The sequence below is a fragment of the Athene noctua genome, chromosome 1 (assembly GCF_965140245.1).
Source record: "Athene noctua chromosome 1, bAthNoc1.hap1.1, whole genome shotgun sequence".
Classification (NCBI taxonomy): Eukaryota; Metazoa; Chordata; class Aves; order Strigiformes; family Strigidae; genus Athene; species Athene noctua.
In genome coordinates this window covers 22,095,898-22,122,113 of record NC_134037.1, presented here as the reverse complement: position 1 = coordinate 22,122,113, position 26,216 = coordinate 22,095,898, and the positions used below count along the sequence as shown (strand labels likewise).

At 36.1% G+C, this 26,216-nt stretch overlaps 1 protein-coding gene across 1 annotated transcript in view; it reads right to left on the bottom strand.

Annotated features, from left to right (window-relative positions):
* PXDN (peroxidasin) overlaps positions 1–26,216 on the bottom strand; it is an 87,639-nt gene that overhangs the window by 19,231 nt on the left and 42,192 nt on the right. Inside the window, exons 5-17 of the mRNA XM_074895707.1 lie at positions 25,575–25,646; positions 24,925–24,996; positions 22,753–22,922; positions 21,289–21,406; positions 19,020–19,189; positions 17,805–18,077; positions 16,372–16,488; positions 14,850–15,008; positions 12,307–12,419; positions 11,175–11,331; positions 7,363–7,471; positions 6,778–6,935; positions 784–2,287 (exon numbers count right to left, since the gene is read on the bottom strand). Of these exons, the coding sequence (XP_074751808.1) occupies positions 784–2,287; positions 6,778–6,935; positions 7,363–7,471; positions 11,175–11,331; positions 12,307–12,419; positions 14,850–15,008; positions 16,372–16,488; positions 17,805–18,077; positions 19,020–19,189; positions 21,289–21,406; positions 22,753–22,922; positions 24,925–24,996; positions 25,575–25,646 (3,192 nt within the window). The remainder of the gene's footprint in view (positions 1–783; positions 2,288–6,777; positions 6,936–7,362; positions 7,472–11,174; positions 11,332–12,306; positions 12,420–14,849; positions 15,009–16,371; positions 16,489–17,804; positions 18,078–19,019; positions 19,190–21,288; positions 21,407–22,752; positions 22,923–24,924; positions 24,997–25,574; positions 25,647–26,216) is intronic.

Below are 26,216 nucleotides of genomic sequence, written 5' to 3'. Positions count from 1 at the left end.
AAAATAACGTGTATGTGGTAAAGCTAAGGGCAAGAGATATGAACAACTCACAGTAAAAATGACAGTGCTACAACTTTTATGAACAACCTGTGGGTGCATATGCAAGAAATCCTGCAACGTAGGTTTTATATATGAGTAACATCACGGGTCTGCATGTCTAGCCCACAATTTCCTTTTCCTAGTAACTTTTTTCTGAATTCTTGGAATTGTTTCTTTTTCAATAGCTTCTATTTCCTGTCCCTCTGTACATTTTTTATTTTACTGTAGCTGAGATTAATTCTCTCTTTGATTTTGTGTAGGTAAGGTAGGGGTGGCAGGTAGCTGAAGACTTAGTTTCAAACAGTAAAGCTCTAAAGAAAAACAGATTACTTGTAGTGAAGGATTCCACATGAAAATACAATGAACAATATTCCCATTTTACTTAGTGTATGGAATGGATAGAAATGAACATGTAAATACTTGCATGAGACTGGCATTAAATTTGATCTTACATTGAAATAACATTCATATTTTACAGTATTTAAAAAATCAGACATTTCAAACTAATAATTTCATGGACACATACAGTATATATTAACTTCTTATTATTCACCAAGATGTAGAAGTGGAGAAATTATCTGCATGTGGGAATCTTCCACATCTATTTCCTGATATGGATGGAAGTTTCTTAAAAAATCCCTTTACCCCTTTCTTAACAAATATTTTCTTCTAAATAAGACACTTAGCTATTCAGTTTGCATGCACATTTAGATAATTGATTGTTTTTCTTCACCTCAGGCTCACCTGCTAAGTTTCTCCCTGATTTCAGGATTCTTAATTTCATTTTTCAGATCTTCAAAAGTCTGAGCTGAAGAAAGATTACAGTAAACTCTAAAATCATGGTAGGGAGGAATTCCATGATCTCTGCCTCTCTGAATATTCATAGCTGCCAGATCTAAAGCCACAGTACGTGCCATGGAGAAGAGTCTTTCTGTTAATTCTGTATTGAGTAATTGTGATGGGACACGCATCTTACCAGCAACACCAAACAATCCCCTTAGAAGTGGATCAATGCCTCCTTCATTTACAATCCGAAATGGAGAGAAGAATGCCTTATGAAGAGGTAGATGGCCTTGTGGAATAGGTTCAAAGTTTTCATCCAGTCGATACAGAAAAGGATTAATGAGTGTGTGACCAAACCTAAAAGCGGCAGTTGCAAACTCATTAGTTATGCCAGAATTAACACTGGGATCATAACCCTTATATTCGCCAAGCATCTTCATGCCTACCTCTCCAAAGATCTTAGGTAGCCAGTGGCTAAATGTTATGTGTTGCATTTCTGCACCAACAATTTTGCGTGTTTCGTGATATATTGTGTCACCATCCCAGTGTGGATTGAGTTTCAGTAGCTCTGTGGCAATTCTGTTGTGTTCTCTAAACCACAACGTGTGGATGCTGGTAAGACCCAGCTGTTCATTAGAACGCTGATCACCAGCTAAAAAGCAGGGAATTGGGCTCTCATTTTCATCTCTCATACATTCTGTTGGTGGGCCAGTAGCGAATGGAAGAAGGGGCTTGCCAGACCTCTGTACGATGCCCTGTCTCAGAAGACCCCTTTGACTCGCCAAGTCTCTGATTTCTAGTGCTTCATGGTCTGAACTGCCATACACATTGGATGCATCAATGTATGAAGTCAGCTGGTTGATCTGTTCTCGTGGGTACACAGAATTCATCAGGAGAGATGTCATGCCACTTCCACAAACCGGACTGGAGCGCACAAAAAACATGCAGCGTGCACCGTTTCGAACTCTGGGATCATTTGGTGGTATCATGATCGAAAAGCACGGAGGATCATTTGTACAAACTGAACTGCAATGCTGACCATCCGAAAACCTGGCCTCACTTAGGGCAGCCACAGTGAGGTCAAGGTCGTGGTCAAGAAACTGACCCCACTGCATAAGCATGTGAGTGTACTGGTCATCAGGAGTTATTGTTTCTGTTCCGATCAGAGTTGTTGAAACCAAGCGAGGCATTGGGAGGGCATAGCCATTAGAGAGTCTCTTGGGTTCAATTCCCCGAGGCAAATTAAATCCATTTTCGTAGACTGACTTTAACAGACGTTCAAAGGCTGTCAGAGAAGCACCCCACATGGGATGCTGAAGGTTGTTGCAGGTTCCATCATGTGTCCTGTACTTCTGGTGGAAGCACATATCTGAGCAGTTGTTCACTCGTCGATGGGCTGTACAGCCTGAGAGATTAGCTATCAGATTCAAATACTGTGGGGATACAAGGTCATTATAGTGATAACCTAAAACCAGAAGAGAGACAGAAAGAAAATCAAAGACTAAATAGACTCATGGTCCCCATAGATCACAAATTTATTTGAAATGTTAATTATTATATTGCGTTTCCCATTAAATTAAATATCCCTATTGTTTAAAAAGAACAATAATAATTACATATGTATATTAGAGCATTGGGTCAGTTGAGCAACAACCACTATTAGGTCAGGAGAGAAGTTTGTAAAATGCCAATTCAAGTACAACTTTTACAAAATGTTCACAAAAGCAGCTCATTACTTATTTGGTCACTTAAGAAAACAGATATTTTCAGAAATAAAAGCCTCATATTGAGCCAAACAGGAAATTTTCCCCATGTTAGTAAAAGCATTTTAAAACCCGACAGTAACATTTACATGGATTTCAAGACTTTATCTTTTGAGACTTGATAATTCACTGAACATTACTATTTTGTTTTGCTTTATTACAGATGAAGTTCTAGAATTTTAAGGCAAAAAAAAAAATCAACAAAAACCACAAAGAAAATGTCCACAGGCAATCCAGCTAAACAGAGGAGTGATCTCTAGGTCAAGTGGTGTGGAGTAACTCACATTCATATTACCCAGGACTAGTTTCTGAAGAAAATTGGTGCTTGCATAACACCTGGCACAGGTTTCCTCTGCAATCCACACCATTCACATCTGGGATTACAACATACTTACTGTTTTCCTGTATTTTTTCACATTTTATAGAAAAATAATATATACAAAATGTACATGGTGATTCATTAGAATTACGCTTTTGTAACTTCAAGCTAAGGTTATGTGTTGCGTGATCTCTGCTGTGATATGATGGCATGTGGAAGGACTGAAGACATAAGGCCTCCTAGTACAGTGTTTGGTGACTTCAACAAAACAGTCAGGCTGCACCTTGTCTAGGCTGTCTATTAGGAGTCATTCTAAAAGTGATTTTTTTCTTAGAAATATTCAAGCTTCATTACAGGAAAAAAGTCATTAATTTGGGACTATATCTACATAATCAACTTGTGTAGACCAACAGAAATGTCTGTAGAGTGAAATTTTTGATGCCGAGAAAGACATCCCTACTGTGTCCATCATGCAATAGGAGCAGGTTTCCCTCAGCTGAAAGTGGCCCTGGACCACATTTTTCACTTCATTTTAAGAGAATCCACACTGTTCAAGATCATGCCACAACTCACACCAAAGCACAGTAAATTGGGGACAACTGGGAGATTCACTTCAAATGGGCCCTGCTGATCCAGAGCATAGGCACACCTTGAGTGATTAATGGATATACAGTGTGGATGAGCAAGGTTCCAGGATCCAGAAGAGAGCCCAGGAGGTAGGATGTGTGGCAGGGTAGATGTACTTTTAGCCAAGTAGGAACCATCATACCATCATGGTTCTTGATCTGAAAAGCTTGTTGTCAGGAGTAAAACCAAACAAGGAGAATAAAGGCAGATGGAAAAAAGGAAATGAGTGAGTATACAGTGGTACTGTGTTCCCACAGGCTCAAGGAGTTCCCACCATGATGGTAATCACTCAAGAATATGAACTGAATGCAGTTTTGCAAGAGGTCAGTGCAGGCTAATTGCACACAGAAATTTTCCTTTTAGTCCTGAGCTTAGTCCCACAGTGCCTGCAAAGACCTTCATCTGTATTCAACACAAAAATGTGTGCTAGGCACGTTGGCTCTCTGCCAATTTCTACAACGAAGGGCAATTTCAAACAAACCACCTAAAGCCCCTCTTTGTCTTTGCCTTGAAAGGAACTGGATCGCTTCTAGCTGCTCAGCAGGGACAGAACCTGTGCTCAGTCAGGGGATCTATGTTTTCTCAGCCTCAGGCTACATGCACTTCAAGTGGTTTACAAGTCAAGGCAAAGAAATTAGAGACCTAGTGCTTGCATTAGGCAAAACTAACCTGTTCTTGGAGACATACAGAAATTATTGTACAGATGACTCCCTACTAGGAAAAAGAAAAAGAAACCACAGAGCAAACCCAGTAAGTGTCACTGGGTAATGCAGCAAAATACACTCTTGGAGGATATTACTGAAAACATACTATAATCTACTGGCTACTAGGGCAGTTTAATTGTAAAACTACACCCAGAAAATGTATCTTCTTTATAATAACACTCCTTTTAAAATGATCTTAATTCATGATGGATTTCTTATGATCATTATTCATGCAGTCTTTACATAAATATTTGTCTGCTGTTGTTATCCTGGTTGCCATTCACATTTCTGAAACCAAGTTGTGAGCAAAACTCGACTATGAATGTTTTGGGTGGAATGACCTTCATTACCAATTTAAATTAAAAGGTTCAAGCTTCTGCATTTAGAAGTTCAAGTGGGAGGCAACGTCTCATCTTTAGGTTAGATTTGATGGCTTTCTGAGAAGAGTGGAGTTTGCCATAAATGCCAGTCTCAGACCCTCAGTTACCCCTCACGTTGTAGGCACTAACTCTGGCTCTGCTTTCTGTAAGGCTGGATGCTGAGCATTTCCAGTGCTTAAAAGCCGACTAGCTCAATTCACATAATATTAGCTATATTTTTTTCAGACTGCAAGGAAGATGTTTCAGAACCATAGAAATTTTGATTAGAAGGGACCTCTTACCCAGACCAAACTCCAGCTTGAAGCAAAGCTGTCTCCAGTACTGGATCAGCTAAACCGTATCCCTGTCTGGCTGGCTTGAAAACCTCCAAAGACTGAGACTCCTCAGCCTTTCCGGATAAGTTGTTCCAGTGCTGCACTGGCCTCCTGGTGAGAAAGAGTTTCCTAGCATCCAATCTGAACCTCCCAAGCAGCAATTTGTGGCCATTCCCCTTGTTATACAGTCTGGCACTGCAGAGGAGAATTTGGCTCCATAGTCTTTCCTTGGGATATTCCAAGATTTTACATTTTAAAAAGTCTCCTAATGGGAAATTGTCAAGTTTCTCAACTGTTCCCAACGCAAAAGTGCTAAATAACACCTTTTATTGGGCTCTGCATTTTGAAATAAAACCAAATAAGGACAAATATGAATATTAAAATCTGAGCATTACACTATTAAATGAAACCAGATTTCTTTTACTATTCAAGTTTCCCTAAAAAGGCAGGTTTCTATGGATTTTGTAGGGCTAAGAAGCAGGCTCTGGTTGTGCACAGAATTTCCAGTATCACAGAAAGTTGCCCTATTTTGTGTTCATTAATTTCTATTGTATGCTTTAATACCAATTTTTGTTAAACTTTAGGTAACTGAATTTCACTATTACAAATCCTAGTGAAAAGTAGTCAAGTAATTTTCACACATCAGATTTCATATATTCCTAGTATTATATTTTATATGCTTGCATATGCATCTAATCAGAGAACCAAATCAAATAGGGTTGCTCTTACAAAACACAAGACTTCAAAGAATTTTGAATAAGTTTTTCTGGTAAATTATTCATCACAAATTATTTACTCAGCTCTTCTAAAGAGTAACAAGCTTCTTTTAGTAGCAAATGTTACAGTACTCCACAAAGCTTGCAGTCTTTGGTCTTATAAATACTTGCCTAGTTCACAGTCAGAGTTAAGGTTTTCGGAAGTTACAATAAATACTCAATTATAAACATCAAAAAGAGTATAATAAGTAAAAATATTTCCCCTAGATTTTCAGTGTAGCTTTTGGCTATGTCTCAAGTCTCAAAAGCTCTCCTAAAACTCCATCATTATTTCCAAATGCTTCAGTCCTACATCTTAAGCCTATCCACACACATATCCACACACATTAGTTGTATATGCTCCAGCTGGATTTCATGAACTTGGGCTTCAGTAACTAAAAGGTAGAAATGTTAAACCTTGCATTTTTCTGCTTTTTATAAAAAGCAGTAAAAATTGTATTTCTCATTACATCAGAGCAGTGTTAAAGGAAACAATTAGCTTAGTTTGACATGCTCTTAAAGAATGTGTGGCAAATAATTCTTTGAATACTATTGTGGTACATGCAGAAATCTTGATTTGTAAAGTATACAAATACTTCTTGTTATATCATCTTTTTTCCTTGCCAAGGCATGCCAGCACTAAGTTTTACTTAAAGAAACATGAATAAAATAGTGATTACTTTTAATACATAACAGAAAAGTCTGTTCTGCTGTGAAACAATGGTCACAATGAATTAACACATGGCGAGTTAACAAACAGGATGCATTATGCACTTCCATTACAACAGATTTGATCAGTAGAAGAATCTGAACATGAATTTTTTTTCTTAATGCATTAATGTGAGGAAAAATAAAAACACTCTACTCAAGAGAGCTCAAACAGTTACACCATAATGTAGCAATATGCAAACCAAGGACTGAACTGGGCAAACACATATCTTTGGTAAAGTTTTGCAAAGTCAAACACTTCACTGATTTCAATGTAAAGGTTCTGCAGTTGGGGCCCAGATTTGGAAAATATATGTCTCTTGAAGTATGATGATTTAGGAAGGCAAATACACTTCAACACAGAAAATAAGGAAAAAGTACTGACTTGTTCCATTCAGGTCAACCATTAGACCATCTTGTACATGATCTTGAATAAGCTGTAATGTCCTTTCAAATATTTCCCCAGCTCTTGCTTGCTCAACAGTGTATGGATCCCTTGGGTATCGAAATAAGGCTAGCAAATCATTTGGAGAACGAGGACGACTGATAGATAATTTGAAAAAAATAGTAAGTGTACACAGGAGTTACAACATAACAATACCACATAAATCATGTAAACATTCAGCAACATGATTAGTACATACCTTTGCTACTCATCTCAAAATGGAAGGCAAACAAAAAAATTTAATAAAATGATAAAATATTAAACATATAGCAGCAATTAAACATTTAGTAGTCTTTGAACACACATTATTTCAGCAGAAAAACTGTTGCAGCAAATAGAGAACTCAACAAGAGTGTTTAAAAACCAGGAATCATTATGTGTTAATCTGTTAGTAGTCCCAGAAGTAACCAGATGTTAACAACGTTATTTAAATAACAAAATGGTCTCTCATTTAATAAATATTCCATTATTTCCAGTATATACAAAATTAATTTTGAATTCTCAATATTAAAAAAATGGGGATACCTGTCAAACAGATGTGTACGTGTTGAATTTATTGCTCTGTCAACCGTTGCAATTGCTTCCACAATTGATGTTTGTACAAAAGGATCTCCATTTCGGCTGACATTAGGCACTACAGAAAGAGGAATTCAGGTTATTACAAAAATGGCCACACATGAAAAGATACTTCTATAAAACAGAACCTAGACATGACATCATTTCGGTTGTACAAAGTAAATGCCTGTTCTTTAAGCATAAGTTCATCCAAACATAAAATTCTTAATAATTTTTAAATTCTGTCAAAGCATATTACAATAGAGCAAAATTCACTTAAAAGAGAAGATAACGTAACTCTAAAAGTCAGCTTGCTTATAACCCTTAAACAAAATAAAGTGAAGATAAATGCATGCAGTGTTTAAGTGTCCATTAATTAGTCCCACAATTGCAAGTAAAAATGACCAAAGAAAAAAAGAATTATTAAGGGTTTTTTCCTGGTGTGATATGCTATCAGTTTTCAGGTGTTGATGTCAAGAGGCTGACCTATATACACTGAAATCAATGCAAGTATTCCCTTTGATTTCATTTAGCACTGAATTAGTACTGAATTCAGTACAAGAATTTAAAGGCTTTACAGGAATGTGTTACAAGTGAAAAATACTGACAGACTTAATTTGCCTTTTAGAACACATGTATCACAAATTCAAAGAGATTTCACAAAAAGAATAAAACACAAAAAAAATTTTAAAACCCCACCAAATTGTATATATTCCCAAATAGCTACAGTAAATTAACATTGCTCCTCTCCTGAGCTTAGTTTAGTAAGCAATATATATTAATTTTAAAGGTTTATCAACATTTTATTTAGTTTGAGCACTACTTTGTTTTTTACTTTAAAATTATCTATGTTTTCAATACTATGTTAAAAATCACATGCTTAAAAGCTATTTAACGACTCTACATAGTACTGGAAACTCACTAATGCATAGGCCCATGCATCTGCCTTTTTATACAGTACTCAGTTGCAGCTGGATGTTTGTACAGCATATCTAAGGCCAATAACCTTCCTTTCACTCTAAACCAAGAACTACCAGATCCAGGGGCAACAGCTAACAATTTCCAGAGTGTGTTTAGATTGGAAAAGTCACACAGGAAGAAGGGTAAAGTAGGGAGAAAGTCCAAAGCAAATACACTGGAATAAAATCAGATGTACAAAATCAGTTGACATAAAAATCGTTGTTTGCAAGCTTTTTATTACTTTTTTCTTTTTTTTTTTTCATTTTTTTTTTTTTTCTAGGCAGTATTTCACTATTCCTTCATAACTGCCAGCTTAGGCTGTGTCTATATGAGTTTCAGAGTCTAGACCTGGGTAATCAAACTTAACTGTCAAATAAAACAGTCCTGGGCACTTTATACCTGTGGCTGAAGCTCCTTTATCTGCCCTGAGGCCAACTGCCTTGGGCTGCTGACAACATGCTCCCAGCATACAGTACGAGCTGATCCTTTCCACAGTGCCTAATGGCAGTGGCTCCTGATCTGTCCTAATTATCAACTGTCCTCTTGATTGACAGCTTCATTTTCATAGCAACAATAGAGAAAGATTATCAGATAAGATACTTACTTTAAGAAGAAATACCATTTTCAGGTTTGCTACCCTCATTTCATTTGTTTCTGAGAGTGCTTGCGTGCCATGAACCATCTTAACACTGCAACATTGCAGACTGTAAAAATCCAGTTGCTGGTTACCTTCCCTTGTGCTGCCTATGGTAGATGTAATCTCAGTGCTCACTTTAGAGACGTGTTTTGCAGAGCTGGCTTTCTGATTAATGGTACTTGTGGGATGAATCATAAACTTTGGTCAAATGTTATCTATACTGTACTTTTTGTTTAGATTATTTGCTGCCAGTAGTTCTCTTTTCAGGCTAATAAATATTAAAAGTTAAAGCTCCTTACAAGCCTTTCAGACAATAACTTTTTTGGAGGGAGGGGGCAGGGGAAGAACAATGGCAATTTTTTTAAGCAACAAAAGCATAATCCACGCACATCCTGTCTTAACACTTAAGGCAGAGACTTTTACAAAACAGAAAAAGACAGAATAAAATGGTAAAAGACAAGCATCTTAAAATATTATGAAACATGGCCAGCAAAACCTGCCCCCCCCCCCCCCAGCTTCTATACACTTCGTTTTCTTCTGTCTCACTGTTAAGGAAAGATTTTTATGCATTACGAACATTCATAAAACATTAACTTTGTTTAAAGGAAATGTTGACATGCAAGTTTTTAGGTATTTCTGGCTATGCTATTATTAATACTATGCAGATAGCAAGTATCCAATACTCATAATCTGTTCACTTGTCCTTCTTGCTTCTCTAATAGCTTCATTTTTATAGCTACCATAAAGAAACAGTATCTGATATCCCACTAGCTTTAAGAAGAAACACCGTGTACAGTTTCAGACTGAATGCAGATTAATTAAGAGTAGTTTCACTAATTTTAGGTTTATTGATGCTACAGTTTACAGTTATTTACAGAAAAATAGCCACATTCCAATTAAATACTGCAGATCAGCTAGCACCAAGTTTTGTAGTTTGCTAATTTCAGCAGGTAAGAATGAGCAGTTGACACCAGCACTAAGTGAATGAAACTAGTTTTCATTGGGGTTATATTTCAATTCATGGTTTCATTTTTCAGAGCTCTAATTGATTTGAGATCTGGCTAATATTAAAAAAAAAACCCAACCTTTTTCTGTGCATCGCCAAGCTCCATTAATCAAGACTAACTGATACTTACAAACTTTCTTTCATTTGCAGACTTCATATATATGTAGATGAAACCTTATCACTGAATGATTCCCAGTCCTGCAATTTTTCTCTTAGAAATCTTCTTTACAGATTGAAGAAATACTATTTTTGATAGAGGAGGGGATAGACTGATAGTCTACTAAAAGCAACTTAGGCCAGGGACCATCATAGTTTTATTAATACCAAGTGATTAATATCATCATAACCAATACATTAGAAAAATCACTGATAGATATTTATGAATTTAGTAAAAAAAATACAGAACATCAGACTTAATACTGGGAAACAATATCCAATACTCATTTTAAAATTATACAAAAATATTTTCTACTGAAATAAGAAAAGATATCAGTTTCCTTAATATTTTCCACCAAAAAAAAAAATCTGAAAAATCAGCAGTTTTACTCAGTAAGTCAGAAAAGCATTAGGGTCAGTCTGTGTAACACAGCTATTTCCTTAGCCTCTTTGGCTGCTTTATTATCAATTATTATGTATTAATAATTGATAACTATTATTTGCCATTATTACTTTTAAATAATTAGAATGAGCTCAAATAGTCTCCTTGTCCTTCCGTTTCCTGCTTTAGCTTAAGATCATTATGACTTTCCTGAATTCTTTCACAACGGTTGAAGCCTAATTTTCAACCAAGTGCTGTCAGTGTCCCTTTAAAGATGCCACACGACGTTTTGTTAAGTTATCCCTAAAGATTAGACTGTGTATTCGGCTAGCAAATTCTAATAGGTCCAAATAATATCTCAAGAGGAAAGTAGCATGACTAACAGGAGCCCAAAGCTTTGTTTGTTTTGAAGCTTAACTTCTAGAGACATTTTGGCTGATATATTCCCATCTTACTCACATCTGTGCAGATAGTTGCCTCAATTCAATGAAGGGGGGGAAAAAATAGAGGATGATAGGAGAAAATAAAAATACAAATAAAAGAAAGAATTTAACATTTGACTAACTTTTTTGCATCCTACCAATGAAGCAATTAGGATAAAACTAATATTCTAACTCATACCTCTGATTCATGCACCTTACCGTTAACACTGAGCACCATACTAACAGAAGAGTATCCTATAGTATTCCGTGCAACACATTCATATCGACCTTCATCAGCAGTTCCAACATCCCGAATGGTAAGAAATCCCTCTGGACTAACATGAAATTTTCCACTCTCAGTTACCTGTACTCCATCCTGCAGCAAAGCACAACATTTAGTTATTCTAAACACTCTTTGTTTCCAAAACTGAATTCTTTTTCTCTTTTACTTTTGCATTTTATTTTATATTTCTGTTTTGTATGCCAAGATAATAATCAAATAGATTTAGATACTTATATAAAAAACTCACACAGTGTAATGTTGGCAGGAGGACTTGTATGTACTTCTAAATTCTACAGTGTATTATTTACTTCTAATAGTACTCATAACTATAAATCAAAGTATTTTAACAGTTATAGGTCCTCACCACATAAAATTTCAGACCCAAAATTAAAATAGCAGTTCTTGAGAACATAGATATATTTGATTTCACTCAAAACTAACCAAAACTAAAAAATATCTCAAGGGTTTTATAAGTATCAATTCTCCATGTGCTATGCACTTAGAAGCTCTTTAAGGTACATTAAAGTATATTTTCTAATGCCTACTAATTGAAGAGAAGATAATCAGGAAAATTGAAGATCAATATTAGCAACCCATTACTTCACCAGTAATGCTGCTAATAACTCTAATAGCTTGATATAACAGTTACTGCACCAATGGAAATCAAAGCCACAGAGTTACTGAAGAGTTACTGAAACATGTCCTGGTTGAAGTGTCAACCTAACAGTTTCAAAGGTCTCAGTAATACAGTATTTTTTATAGCTTTGTATCTATAATATCTTTAAAAGTGTGAATATTAGTAGGATATTCATGCAGAACTGTCACTAAAATACACAGGCTGGCCTGTACAATGACTTTCATAACCATATACATATTTATATACATGAAATCCAGGTTTGGTAGCTATATACATGCTCTGCGTTAAAGAAGATTTGCTGATTGAACTTCAGGTAACATTCTCAGACACCAGAGCAAGCAATAATTTGACAATGTGCGCTTTAAATATTTAGCTATAAAGAGATGGAAAGGCCACTGCCTTTCTTCAACTAACAAACAAATAACTAGTACCTTATTCCATGTAATTACTGGCTCCGGCTCTCCTTGAGCACTGCATGGGATCTGCACATTTGTGCCAACCTCCACTGTCATGTCACTGGGAACACTGGCAAATACAGGAGTCACTAAAAAAGCAAACAATACATTGACAAAGTTTGAAATACAATTTGTGCAAAAGATGATCTAAAAAGAGATAAGCACTGTTTATTTTTTTCGGTTACCCAACATTTCTTAATCTGTAACCCTATTCTGTCTGCAAGTTGCTTATGTGTTTGTCTTGGAGATAAAATTCCTTATTCCTGATGTCTGCTCCAGGCTGATTTTTAAGTACTCTTAACTTCTAACAAAACAGGCTAGTAGTTGTCAAAAAGATTAAAGTTCTGTAAATTTAAAAGTCTGAAAAAAATTTTTGTTGAATAGCTAAATCTGGAAAAAGTCACCAGAATGAATATCCCATCAACTTCTGTATTTTTTTTTAATTTTTTAAATAGCAACTACAGAGATTTCTTAGATGATAAAAGCAAAACTTTTCACAACTCATTCAACTGTGATTCCCTTGGCGCAGCTTGCTGAGATGCTAAACCTTCACAGAGCTCCTAACTCCCTGACACCAATGAGCCTTAGGCCTTAAAACATCAAAAGATCACCTTCAGTTTTAAGGACACAGGCCACACAGTTACCTAAACCAGTGTGAAGAAAAACAATGCATTTTTTAATCCTAATTTCCTTCGAATTGAGATTGACATCCAGTGCTCAGATGTCATCATGAGAAGAACACACGACATTATAAAGACACTAAGAACTGTATTTCTGCTGTGACATACCAGTATTTTTGAGGAAATTGGAGGGGGCTGTGCTTTTACAGAAAAGTATTTGGCCACACAGCATACATTTATACTACCAACAAAATCTGGCCCTGGAGTTAAATTGTTTGTACGTAAATGGCTGTCAAGGACCAGAAACCATTTCAAATACGGCATCCAGAGGCAGGCATCCAGCAGTGGGAGGTAAGAGAGTATGGCTCTGTGGATGTGAGCCATATCATGCCAGCAAACAGAGTTGGACCATTAATTTGTATTCATTAATGCAAATTTAGCCACAGTGAACAGTGACTAGACATTCTTCACATGAACAGTCCTTTTGTTAGAAGCCCAGAAGAAAAAGTTTTTTCTTCTTGCACAACTGAAACCAGCATTGCAATAAATGTATGGAAAGCTCAATTTCAGGCTGCATATGCAGCCTTCATTCTTGTATTTACTACCTTTTGGTGACTGGATTTTGCAACCCTAGTTACATAAAAATCATTATTAAACTTTATTCAAGCTCAGTGAAGTTTAACACAGCTGGAAGGTTATAAAACTTTTTAAAATTAAGTTTTGTTTTATGGAATTTTAGTCAACAATTTTATATAGCTGGGAAAAAGAAAAAATCTCAATTTTGACAAATCAGTCTCCCACTACTACTCTTAACTAAAAAAAAATCAGTGGAATTTTTTTCTGACCAACATCTAAACTCAGGATTAGACATTTGAGTCTCTTTCACTAAAATACGGTTTAAAATGAGGTCACTAACAAGAAATGCTTTGAATTAAATGTTTAATCTCCTTGAATTTAGTTAAACACCAAAATACTTAACTAAATTATAAATATTAATATGATTCTAATTAATCCTAGAGGTAGCTTACTTAGAATTTATTTGAAGAAAAGCATAATAAAAATGGAGTGGTTTTTTTTTTTCTGCGTCAGCTTATTATAAGGAATGATGTTTATCGTGAAGGTCATTCTGCTGTTGTAAAACAAAGTGTTTTGTTTCTGGACATCAAAATATTATGTTAATAACACTATTTAGTTAACAGCATAGAGTGTTATAAGAAACTAGTCTCTTCACAAACAAAATATTTTCCCAAGCATAAGAATACTGTCAACCTCAAAGCAGACATCCATTCTTTACAAAAAAGACTAAATCACATAAATCTCTTTCATCACATAAACAGAAGACAGACTGTTCTAAAGGAATGATATTCTGTACAAATGCTGATAAGTATCCATACATGTTATTTATTAAAAAACACCTGGAACCTAAAATAGATAGAAATAATATCAGAAAAATTTCAAATGTTAACAATACACTTAACAGTAAGTTTTTTAAACAACAAGATATAGCCTCATTCTAACAAGCTTTTAATCAAAAAGGGCCATGTTTAGTTGTAAGCTTATGTAGTCTGCAAGTGGCTTTGAATACAGTCTATCAGGGAACACTGTTCCACATGCTCAATTTATAAAAACTAATAAAACACCTTATAATTCAAACCCAGCAACTTAGAATAATTGCAAAATGCACCAAAAGTCCTGAAGAAAAACCTGAGCACTATTCAAGCTCTGTTTCAAAAGCTTTTTTAATTCTAAACAGAGAAAAACTACTTCATATTAGCATTCTGTGCCATTAAAAAGAATTTTCAATCTTACATTTTAGGGAGAAAAAAAAATCAAGCACAGTATTTTAGTGTAAGCTTAAATCTCGGTTTATTTTTCGGCACCTGTACACGGAGAACATACCTCTAGGCTGTACAGTCAGGTATACAACAATTCGTTGGGATCCGATAATGTTGACAGCTTGGCATTCATACTGTCCCTGGTCATGCAAAGCAACCCTGGAAATCCTTAGGGTTCCAGAGGATAGAACTAAGTGTCTTCTGTCAACAGACAACTGGCCTCCTGAAACACAGAGCAACAGCATTTGCTATTTATAGCAATAAAGAAAAAAGTCCTCTTGTGTCAGAAAAAAGAAAATCCAGAAGATTTTAAATTTGATAATACATTGGAAAAAATTAGTTTCTTAAAAAAAAAAAAGTTTGAAACCTTTAATCCTCAGAAGATAAACATGTAAATAAAGCAATTAAACATACATATGCACACCATTAGAATCCCAAAGTCTTCTCTGTTTGTGATAAAAATGATATTTTCATTTAAGGAGCATGAGAAAGCATCCAAATGAGAAGGCACCATAAGAAGAACATCAACGGGTATTACTGTTCATTTCATATTATTGCCATGTATCATGTACAGAAGGACGCTGCCATGAAGCATGATGAACATGATGGTCTCAGTTATATGATTTTAGTTTTGTAGGTAGTCCTGTGAGGAGCAGGGAGTTGGACTCGATGACTGTTATGGGTCCCTTCCAATTTGAGATATTCTATGATTCTATGGTTCTATGTGTGTAAGACACAATTCATCTCATTTGCCTAGGCCATCTAGAGAATCCATAGAAAAATACATACAGCTTTGAAAAAAATTAATATAATAAAAATGAAATAAAAAGCTCATCAGTGTCTGTACCCTATTCTTCCTTTCTGACATTTCATCTGACTGGAGCAGTCTTGGTAGAGGGAGAAACAGGTACATTATTAGCATCAAAATGATCAAGAGTTTGTTAAAAATCTGCTTTATCTACCACAGTTTAGAATGTTCTAAGAGTTGTTTTGCCTGCTAAAGCTATTTCATTTGATTCAGATGGAATACTTACTTATTGGTAAAGCATCCACTATAGTATTTCTTCCCACTGGATTTGGCTTAATGCCTTTACAATGACAATCTGATAAAACAGTCAGCAGAGTGCAGCCCAGTGTTCCTGTCAACGTGCATTAAGTGACAGAAATACAACTACGCTGATGCCAGTTACAGGTTGGATTGTTTGGTTTTTGAAGAGCACATTCCACCTAATTTCAGATTTCCAGTTAGTAACAGTCATCTTTATTTCTTCTGCAGTAACCTGACAGTGATAGGCATTACCACATGTGATTTGTTTCATATTTCTTAAACAATTATTATTAAGAAACTATTATGGAGACATATATTTCAGTGACTCTTTTTTACTGAACAATGAAAAATGGTTGGGCAGCTAACTTCTGTGGGACACTTTGCCTTTTCTAACTGAAGCTGAAAGAAATGAACCCTGTTTCTTTCAGAGACTGAAGCATCTAAACAAATACATGTAAATCCTTTCAATGCGTAATTGATTCCACAATGACAATTAAACTATTCTGGTAGTTTAAAAGTAAAAACAAAACACACTTACCTCCTTTAGTCCAGGCAATAACAGGCTGAGGATAACCTTGTGCTTCACAAGGGAAGTCAACGGTTTGTCCCTCGATCACTGTTTTGTCTTGAGGAGTGACAGTAAACTGAGGTAGAGCTACAGAAGAGAAAATAAACTGGTTTTGAAAAAAAACCTGAAAAATGCATGACTGTGAGAAACTATGTACCATTTCCTGTGTGACTTGAATAGCTCATATTGGTGGGAAAAGAGATGTTAATGGGACACTTTTATATTGTGACCTCTATAGGGCAGCCACTAGGGCAGCTGCTTGTGCAACAGGAACATCTGCCTCACAACCTGGCCCCGGTGTCATTGAAGGCCTTATCTAAAATAAGAGGTATCGTAAGACCTGTAGAATCAAACACATAGTGTTCCGTGGGTTAAAAATGTCTTCTTCTCTTTCTCTCAAAAAATCCTCAGCTAAATTGTGAAGAAAATGCAATGCAGTCAAAACCATCCTGAGCTAGCTGTTTTCTTCTTTGCACAAAAGGAAAGCAGTGGATGGAGCATGGGCCAGTTTCTGCAGTAACATCATGGCATTATCAGTCTGAGAAGGAATTTGTCCATCTCTCAAAACACAATAATCCATTGGTGAGCAAACCCCATGGACAAGTTGTTATGTCTAGCTTTAAAAACTGAACTGATTAACAAAGCATTTGCAACCTAAACTGTTCGCCAACTAAAGATCTTAACATGAGAACAGAAACAAACTTAAATTTAAAGGTTACTCAAAACATTTTGTAAATAAAAGTTCCAACATGAAAACACTAGCAAAAAATATTCTCTCTCTATATAGGAGGATTTTGATATATTGTTCTTGAAATACTTTATATTCATCCTTTTGACACACAATACCAAAATTATTGCAACCATAATAAATTAGAGTATTTGGACTTTGGTTTGCAGAAAAGCTCTGCTAACACCTCAAGCTGGCAGAGTGACAGTTTCCATGAAACTCAGAAGAATATATTCCCATACTCACTGAGGTGTCTACAAAAGAAAGGCAGCACAGAGCTGTACTCAAAACTCCATTTCTACTACTCCAGGCACAAATTCTAATCTCTAAGATTCCTGCCTGTTACAGAAAAAATGTAAGCCCCGAGAAATTTGACACTGCCATGTTCATTCCTACAAGCAAACAAAACATAATTAGAAGTACATATTTCAAAATACCCATCATTAGCTTCCAAGAATAATCAATGAAACTTAACTTTCAGAGATTGAGTATAAAGTATCTTACCCATGGACTTTCCTATGTTCTACACTAGAATAGTGTGATTAAAAGGAAAAACTCTTCTGGTTTTAGTTCAGTCCTGACAATTCAGAAAAGAAGCCAAACCTGCACAATTGAAAGTAATATACTCTTCCTAATATGTTTTACAGCATGTCACTCCTAGTTTAACGTTACTCACCTTGGACTATGATGTACGCCGTCGCATGGATATTGTCTATGCTGTTAGTAGCAAAACAGGTATACTCGCCACTATCTTCTTGCTTCACATTTTGTATGTAAAGTCCTCCTGACGGAGTTATTGTGACACGAGGGTCACTTGGTAAAGGGGTTCTGTCGCCTTTGGTCCAGGTAATTCGCGGCTGAGGGTGCCCAGTTGCACTGCACTCCAGGGTAACACTCTCTCCAACTAGCACTTCGGTATTTTGTGGATGAATCACAAAACTTGGTCGTGCTGTGAGAAAAGAGTGATGCCTAAATATGACTTTTAGCTCACATAGCATTAATTTAGCTGAATATTGCAATAATTCAGGGAATCTAGGGGTTTTTAATAGCTCTGTTCCAACATACTTCTACTCTTGGTGCAACCTCTGCCTTGCTTTAAGTCTAACCTAGCTGCAGATATTTATAAATATCAATAGATTAAAAAATAAAAGCTTATATAATTGCACTGATTTTTTTCTTAACTCCCATTAAAACAATTTTCAAATATCTTCTCATTTACTGATCTGTATAAAGTTCTCTTTAGACACATAGACAGTAAGACCCAGAAAACAAACTCGTTAAAAATTGTCAGAAGTGCACAAAAAGACAAAACTGAAAAGCTACATGTTAGTAACTTTTCCCAACTACATGTCAGCTTCGCAATGACATTTTAAGTTTACCTGGTACTGAGTGTCAAAACAAAATTTTCTTACAGCAAAGTCTGGAATTTAAAAATATTACAGTCCTGGACAGGAAATTAGTACTTGCAAACACGAACCCCTGGCTAGACAGAGATTCAGGCTAAAAAGCTCCTGAGCAAGGATGGCTGCACAGGGCATACCAAAGCTTTCATGAGTGGCCTGTTCAGAAGCTCACAGTTTTCAGGTATCCAGAGAGAACATTATTGCATTAAGCAATGTTGCAATGCAACAGCCACTTTTCCTAAGCCTTCTACAAACAGCCTACATGATATCATTAGAATTACATATTACGATAAATATATTAATTAACTATGTGATTTGCATTTTTGTTCTACAGATATTATAACTTCATGATCTAGTTCTTAAGATGCCCAAGGACAAGAAATCTACATGCCAAGAACATACAAGAGCCAAAGCTTCTTATTTTTAGCAGTCTTATTAACAAAACAATTGTCTATCTAAACACAAAATTCAGACCTGATGTTCTTTACCTGGTGACTCAAAGTATCTAAGAGTAACTTCCTGAGTTTTCACTTCTCCAGCCACATTTTTTGCCATGCACTGGTAAATGCCTTGGTCTGTTTCTTGAGTATTCTGAATCATTAATGTGCCATCATCTAGCAAGTTCAGACGGGAATCTTCTTTCATACTAAGTTCATTACTGTGAAGAAAATAATCTGCTGGAGTTAAACCTTTAAATCACAAGCACAGAAAGCTGCCAAATAATAAACCTCAAAATACATTATACAAAATAGTTTTTGGGGAAAAAGGAGTTTTACTATGTTAAATAAAATAATAGAACTTTTAATTTTCTCCTAAAGAGAATAAGAGGAGGAAAAAAAAAATCAACCAATTTTGCTTATGAAACTATTACATCTTCAAAATTAAAAGCCAAAATACTTTCATGACTAAAAACTTACAGGGGAAGAAAGTAAACAGAATAGACATACCTGAGCTCATTTTCCTTTAAGGCTGTTCTAACTGGCAAACCAGTTTAAAATGTTTCCATTGAAAGTATATCATGTAAATTAAACCTAAAGATACTAGGAGAGGGGTTAGTTGCTATAAAACCATCTTTGTGCCAACCTCTGGCTTGATTACTCATGGAGCAGTAGTGAACCTGATTATAATTTGTACTGGCTTGAAACATAAGTTAGGATCAGGTCTTCAGGCTATGTCATGGATGCATTTCTGTGATATTAACTAAGAATGGTTAGGGATTTTAATTAAAGGAACTGTTTCTCACTCCATCCCTTACTATATGATAGAGAAAGCACAGAGGAGGGATGAGATCTCACCCCCTGTGTACAAAACCCAGCCTGAATGCTGATCTATTCAACATAATGCTCAACAGATCAATGGCTTTTGACGGAAATCTTGCCATATTCAACTACCTTGCAAAGAGCTTTGCTCTCATTCATGCAGTCAGGAAACAAGCCAGAGTCAATAATCCCACACCCCAAGCTCAAATTTCTTCTTAAAACTCTTTCACATGTGTATTCTGAATACATGTTTTCTTTGTTTATTATAAAAAGTGCATGAGCCAAAGAAAATTTTAATGAAACAATTATACCATCCGAGTTCAAGGCTCTGTTCTTGACATACTCCATAAACGCTGTACCCTTGCAGCATGTGGGGTTCTCACTGACCTCAGCCAAAAGCTACAGAACCAGGACTCTATGTTGTTCCATTTTATCAGCAACTTACAAACTAAAATGGTTCATTTGCTAATATAAAATGTGAGGGAATTTATTCTCCAGATCAGGTTCTCCATTTGTATAAGAGCATTATTAAGCCAAAGTCTGATTAAGCTAGTGGTAAACTCACAATTCAGGTGTCCATTGTACATTCACATCAGTTTTAAGGGGGGCGATGTGCTGCAACGTGGCTGGTTCAGCCATGTTGTGCCCAGGGAGCCAGCCGCTGGGGCAGAGCTTGAGCCACGACTCTGCAGCAGGTTGGCCTTGGGCTGATGAAAGACACTTGTCCTTTATAGGCCCTTCCCTCCATGCCCTAAGCAGTGAGGAGAAGCAATGCAGCAGGTTGCCCAGAGAGCTTGGGCTGCCTCCAACCTTGGAGGCTTTTAAGACCCAGCTGGATAAAGCAACCTGGTATAATCCTGCTTTGAGCCGAAGACAGCACTGAAGACCTGCTGAGATCCCCTCCAACCTCAATTACCCTGCCATCCTATGACATAAGGACTTGTGTGCCCTCCCCGAACTGGTTGGGGGAGACAGGAAATTGATGTCTCTCTCCTGTCCTGGAATGGAGCTACACCTTGGAAGAAAACTGTCTCCAAGGAGCTGCGGCTCAAGGAAGACCTTCTCTGAAACCTAACTTATGCAGCTAGAGTCTTTAAAAAAGGTAGTTTTTGCTCTGCCTCGAAATGCATGCAAACACTAGCTAACCCATAAACTGCATGTGCAATGAGTCCATATTGGATTGCTTGGTACTTATATATAAATGATTAGTTTTGCAGGTTTGAGCAACTTTGCAGGTATAACTACATTTGAAAAGCTTACCAATAATATCATAGTAATAAATTAATATTTTCTAAAGTTATCAGCTCTTAAGTGTTTAGAATTACAAATGGAACAGATTTAAGCCACTATTACTCTATATACTTTTAATTACAGTGTGTTTCTGCTGTAACTATTCCATATCTTAGCATGAAATGCGTGTGGACACACACCCAGAAATCTATACACAACCAGACAAACATACTTAGATCAAATTTCTCTCTTCCTTTTTTAAACTTACTTGTTTCGAAGCCAGATAATTTCTGGTTTAGGATTGCCTTCAGCTCTGCAAGTGAAGTACACTGTATTCCCTGAGGTAACATCCGCATCCTGAGGCTCTGACGTAATTCTTGGCCTCTCTGCATCAACAATATAACATATAAGGAACTTCTACTTGTTTTAAAACTACTAAAGAATGGTAAATAAAAAAATTTCCATACACCCTGTAGAAAAATATTTTTCATAAATATTTTAACTTAAAATATTTATACTCTTAATCAAGATTAAACACACTTTTCCCTACACAAAAGTGACTGCAGGCTTTCTGACCTCCTCCATTGTTCCTTAGGACCTTTTGACAGACTGGAAATGGATTTTGTAAATTTGTATCGGGTTCTAAAGTAGCTGTTTTATTTATTTGAACAAAGGCTCAATTTGCTTATGAAGGAAAAACTTTAAAGCAGCAAGCACAAGTGCCATTTAAAATAACTTCCTCGAGATAAGTATCAGTGCCTAACCTGCCTCCTACAGAAAAATTTGTCCAGTTTGCTTCCTGCAGTTTCCATATTCAGGATCCTTAGATGTGCAGAGAGCTGGGAGGATGCCATGTGAATTATTCTGGCACCAAATCCCCTTTTTACTATCTTTTTCAAGAACCTTGTAGATGCTTAGGGTCATAATTCTCATGATCAGAGTTATACCCAACACATAATCAAAAGGATGATGTACTTATTTTGTATCTTGGCCTCATCACATGGCTCAGCAGGCAAATGCCCATAGCTTGATGAGAAATCTGCATTTTTATTTCGGAACAGAAGAGGTACAGGGCCAAGTCCCAGGGTACCCACAGGGCCAAGCCTTTGCACCCCTAGGCTGAAGGAATGCAGACAAACAAGAGGATTATAATGAAAGTGCTTATCCATTAATCCTTCAGTGACAAAGGATTTCAGTGTCTGTTCAGGGTACACCTTGTAAGTATGGCTGTGTAAAAAAGAAATCCAGTGGCCCAACCCCATCTCCAATAATATCAATCAGAGTTTTAAGAGTAAAATCTGTGAAATCAGGAGCAATTCTGTACAGCTTCTTTCTCCACTTTCCCTTGTACAGAAGGGAATAAAGGACACCAAATTATATTAACATAACACCAAAGACCCTAGTTGACTATCCTTTTATGATCAAAACTGAAATATGAAAAGGAAAAATAAACTCTTTCCAGATATCACATTTAGTTCCTCGAGGAGAAATTTCAAACACAGCTATATTTGTTTAATTAAAGACAGGCTGAGGGGTAAAAGCAATCAGTTCTGTCAGAAGCAGACAAAAACTGAGAAGGAACACAGGGACATTTCTGGAAATAACCAATATTGACCAGAGGAAGTCAGTGTTATCAAAGAGAACAGAAAAACAAATTCTAACAAAACAAAACAAATAATAGTTTGTGTACATTTAACACAGTAAAGAAGCCACCAGGAAGTGACAAACCCACCACAATTAAGTTCTTCTGGTGTTATCGTGGCCACTGATCTTCCCTGGATCCTTCGTGGATACTCACAGGTAGCTGCTGCTTGAGCATTACCCGACTCCGCGTATGTCTTCAGCAGCTCTGCCAGCCACAGGATTTCACAGTCACAGTGAAGAGCGTTTGAATCCAAACGCCTGCACAAAACAAGAAGCAGCCACAACACCTGTTAGCAAGCTTTGACTATTTTGCTAAGATCAAAATGGTTCTGCAACGCCAGCAGCACGTTTATCTGTGAATACAGACAACGATATGGAATACAGGTGACGGTCACTTGCTTATATGCATTCTGGTAGTCTTTATTACAAAAAATACATATTATTTTTACTGCGCAGGCAGGACAGTGTTCAACATAGCAAGCATTTAAATGTTTCTTTTTTAACCCTAGCATTCAGTGAATAAATTAGGTTTTGTTTAGAAGTTATACAAACATTGCTTAAGTAAGGAACTTATACCATTCTCCCCACATTTTCTTCTGATTAATATTTGTTATTGTAGTAACTTCACAGCTAACCTGACATTTTTACAACTTCCAGTTTTGCTGGTCAGGCAACTGAGACAAAGACCCACAGTTTTATTTAAGCATTAAGCTCTCACTGAGTTCAGTCGGTCAGTAACTTCGTAAAACACCTCCCTATTGCAGATAAGGAGAGCCCATAAATTCTGTTGACTTTCTTCCCAGTAGCAAAGGGCCCTGTTACTACATGGAGCACTGTACTTTCTGGTGGAGGGCCTTGTAGGAAAAAACCCCAACGTTAAGTACAGACATCTGTACCGTTAAAAATATCTATCTATAGATTGGAAATAAAACTGCATGGCAAAGCAAGCTCAGTTTGATGTATCTTTGGGGGTAGTAAACTTTTTGATCATAGTTTCTTTTAATTTTTTTTTTAACCTCTTGTACAAATGCTCATATATTATTTCTTCCCTGTTCTCCTATGAAAAACAGGTAAGAACAAGCAAAACTATTTTAGAAGTTACTATACAAATGTCTCCCAGTATATCAGATGTTACTGGTAGAATTTAAATCCAGAACACGAAAGTTATGATGTGACCTTTAGGGATAAGCTGTCCCAGGTCAGAGAATACCAGGTCAGTCTAGCACAGTGTCCTGTTCCACTAATAGCCACTATTAAAATTGCCCTTTATCTAGGAATTATGTGAAGAAGCATCCCTTTCTGTTCATTTGAACTCCACAAGAATTTAAGGGAGGTATGAGTGAAGCAGCTACTATTGGACGGTGCATATATCATCAAAATGTACTTTATTCTGCCTTTCACCCACAGTTAAAGGTATGGTTTCACAACTGTCCTAAACCAGCATCTTCCTGTTAAGTCCCTTGTGATCTCTTTTCCCAGCAGAGCTAGTGCTGTGACTCACTGCTCAGCACACCCTCAGCATTCCTCCCAGGAAGCAGCGTATGAATGCAAGACTGCCTTTCTCAAAATGGCAGTCTTGGATAATTTAAAAAATATTTATCCTAGATCAGTGGAGATCCAAAGTGAGGGATAGAAAACCCTCTGAAAATCACCTTACTATGGTACTCTTACTGAGTTTAAATTTTCAAACACTACTGAGGGGCTAAGAAGCCTCTAATTTTCCAAGTTAATGGCATTTCAAGAAGAAATGGCTTCTGGAGTTGCTTTTGAAAGTAATACTTATAATCTTAAACCATCGAGTACCTTTTTATAAACATGTTTCTATCATCAGATAAGGATATGTAAAACAATTAAAATAAAGTAATGGAATAATCAAATATTGAAAGACATCACAGAAGGATCACCCAGTAAGACAGACAAGAGGGGGGGAAAAGCACCACATAAAAATACAATTTACAAAAATACAACAAAGAAGGATCCATGGATATTATTTAGTCTACAAAACAAGACTGTATTACAAATAATTCTAAGGCAGGAAACAAACAAAAGGATTTAGTCAGTAAAGACAGTAGGATATGAAGCAATGGTCTCAATCTATGGATGCAAACAACTGGAACACATCTTAGGATAAATTATTTAATGTTTAAAATAATTACACAATGAATGGCATTTACAAGAAAAATAAATATTGCAAGATGAGATGCAGTATAACTAGGTTATTAAAACTTTCGTTTGTTCAATAATAATTCAATTTACTTACAGTCTCTTCATAGATTCTAAGTGACTAAATGTTCCAGGAATCAAATGAGCTATTCTGTTGTTATGCAAAAATCTGTTAAAAAGCACAGAAATATGCATGTAATAATTCAGACATTGAGATGTACTCCTCTCATTTACATTCTTCTGAAAGGTCTTTAAGAGAAAGTAATTTTACAAAATACAAAATCAACTGAACCTTATTCAGCAATTCATTGGCTGCTAAGTGGCCTCCAAGGTGTATTTGGTGTGTCCATATGGGGAAAAAGAAGCCATAAAAAGACAGAGTAACCAAAAGAAAGGGAGTTCATAAGCATTCAAATGAGAAATAAAAAAAGCAAAGTCATAATATAAATGTTCTACTTCCTCATTCATAACATTTATTTTAGGCCAAATATTGATCACAGCTCTATGGGAAATAGTTTTGCAACAGAAAAATATACCACGGGCAATGCTCACTTCTGCATGCCTCTAAGGTCAGCCTGACCAAAGTGTTCTTGGCAAAGACTATGTAGGAGTTACAATAAAAAATGTAGATTAAAAATATTCTATGGGAATGATTAAAGTATTATTTTCCAGTTTCACACATTGAATTTAATTCAAACAAAGAAGCAAGCTGACTTCTGAATCTTACCCCAAGAAAAACAAACTTACAGCCTTTCAAGTTTTGGAAGATGGGTAAAGGATTCAGGTTCCAACGTTTCTATTTGATTAAAGTGCAGATACCTGAAAATATGTTAAACAAAAAGAAAAATGCTGAAACAGTTTTCTTAATGAAGCTGAAATATTATAAAGCAATTGTTATTGTTTACACACTGTTTACCCATCTAAATGGTGACAGTGATGCAGTGGCTTAACTTTCTTCTGTTACCGTCTGAATCCTGTACTTGAATCTGAGAAATACAAGATATGACTAACAAGAAGAGTTTGCAGACCACTATACAGTCTATGAATGTGTCTGTATGTATATGTGCAAAAAAAAAATCGTTTGAGAACCATTACTTTGGAGATTTTGGAGATACTACCTTGAACACTCTTTTGCCAAGTCTAATTTTCATTAGTATACATACTTGAATAAATATATACGGAAAATATATATATATATATTTTTAACAGCAAAATGTTGCAGGTTGTTTAGGAAGTATTGGCAGTTTCCAACAGAATAACATTTGAAGTGGACAGTTATTTTCATTGCTATCACATTGAGTGAAAATTTCAAGATGCTGAGAAGTAACCTGCTCTAGTCCATGAATACTGGCATTTAAAGCTATGAATGCCCTCAAAAGCCAAACAAAT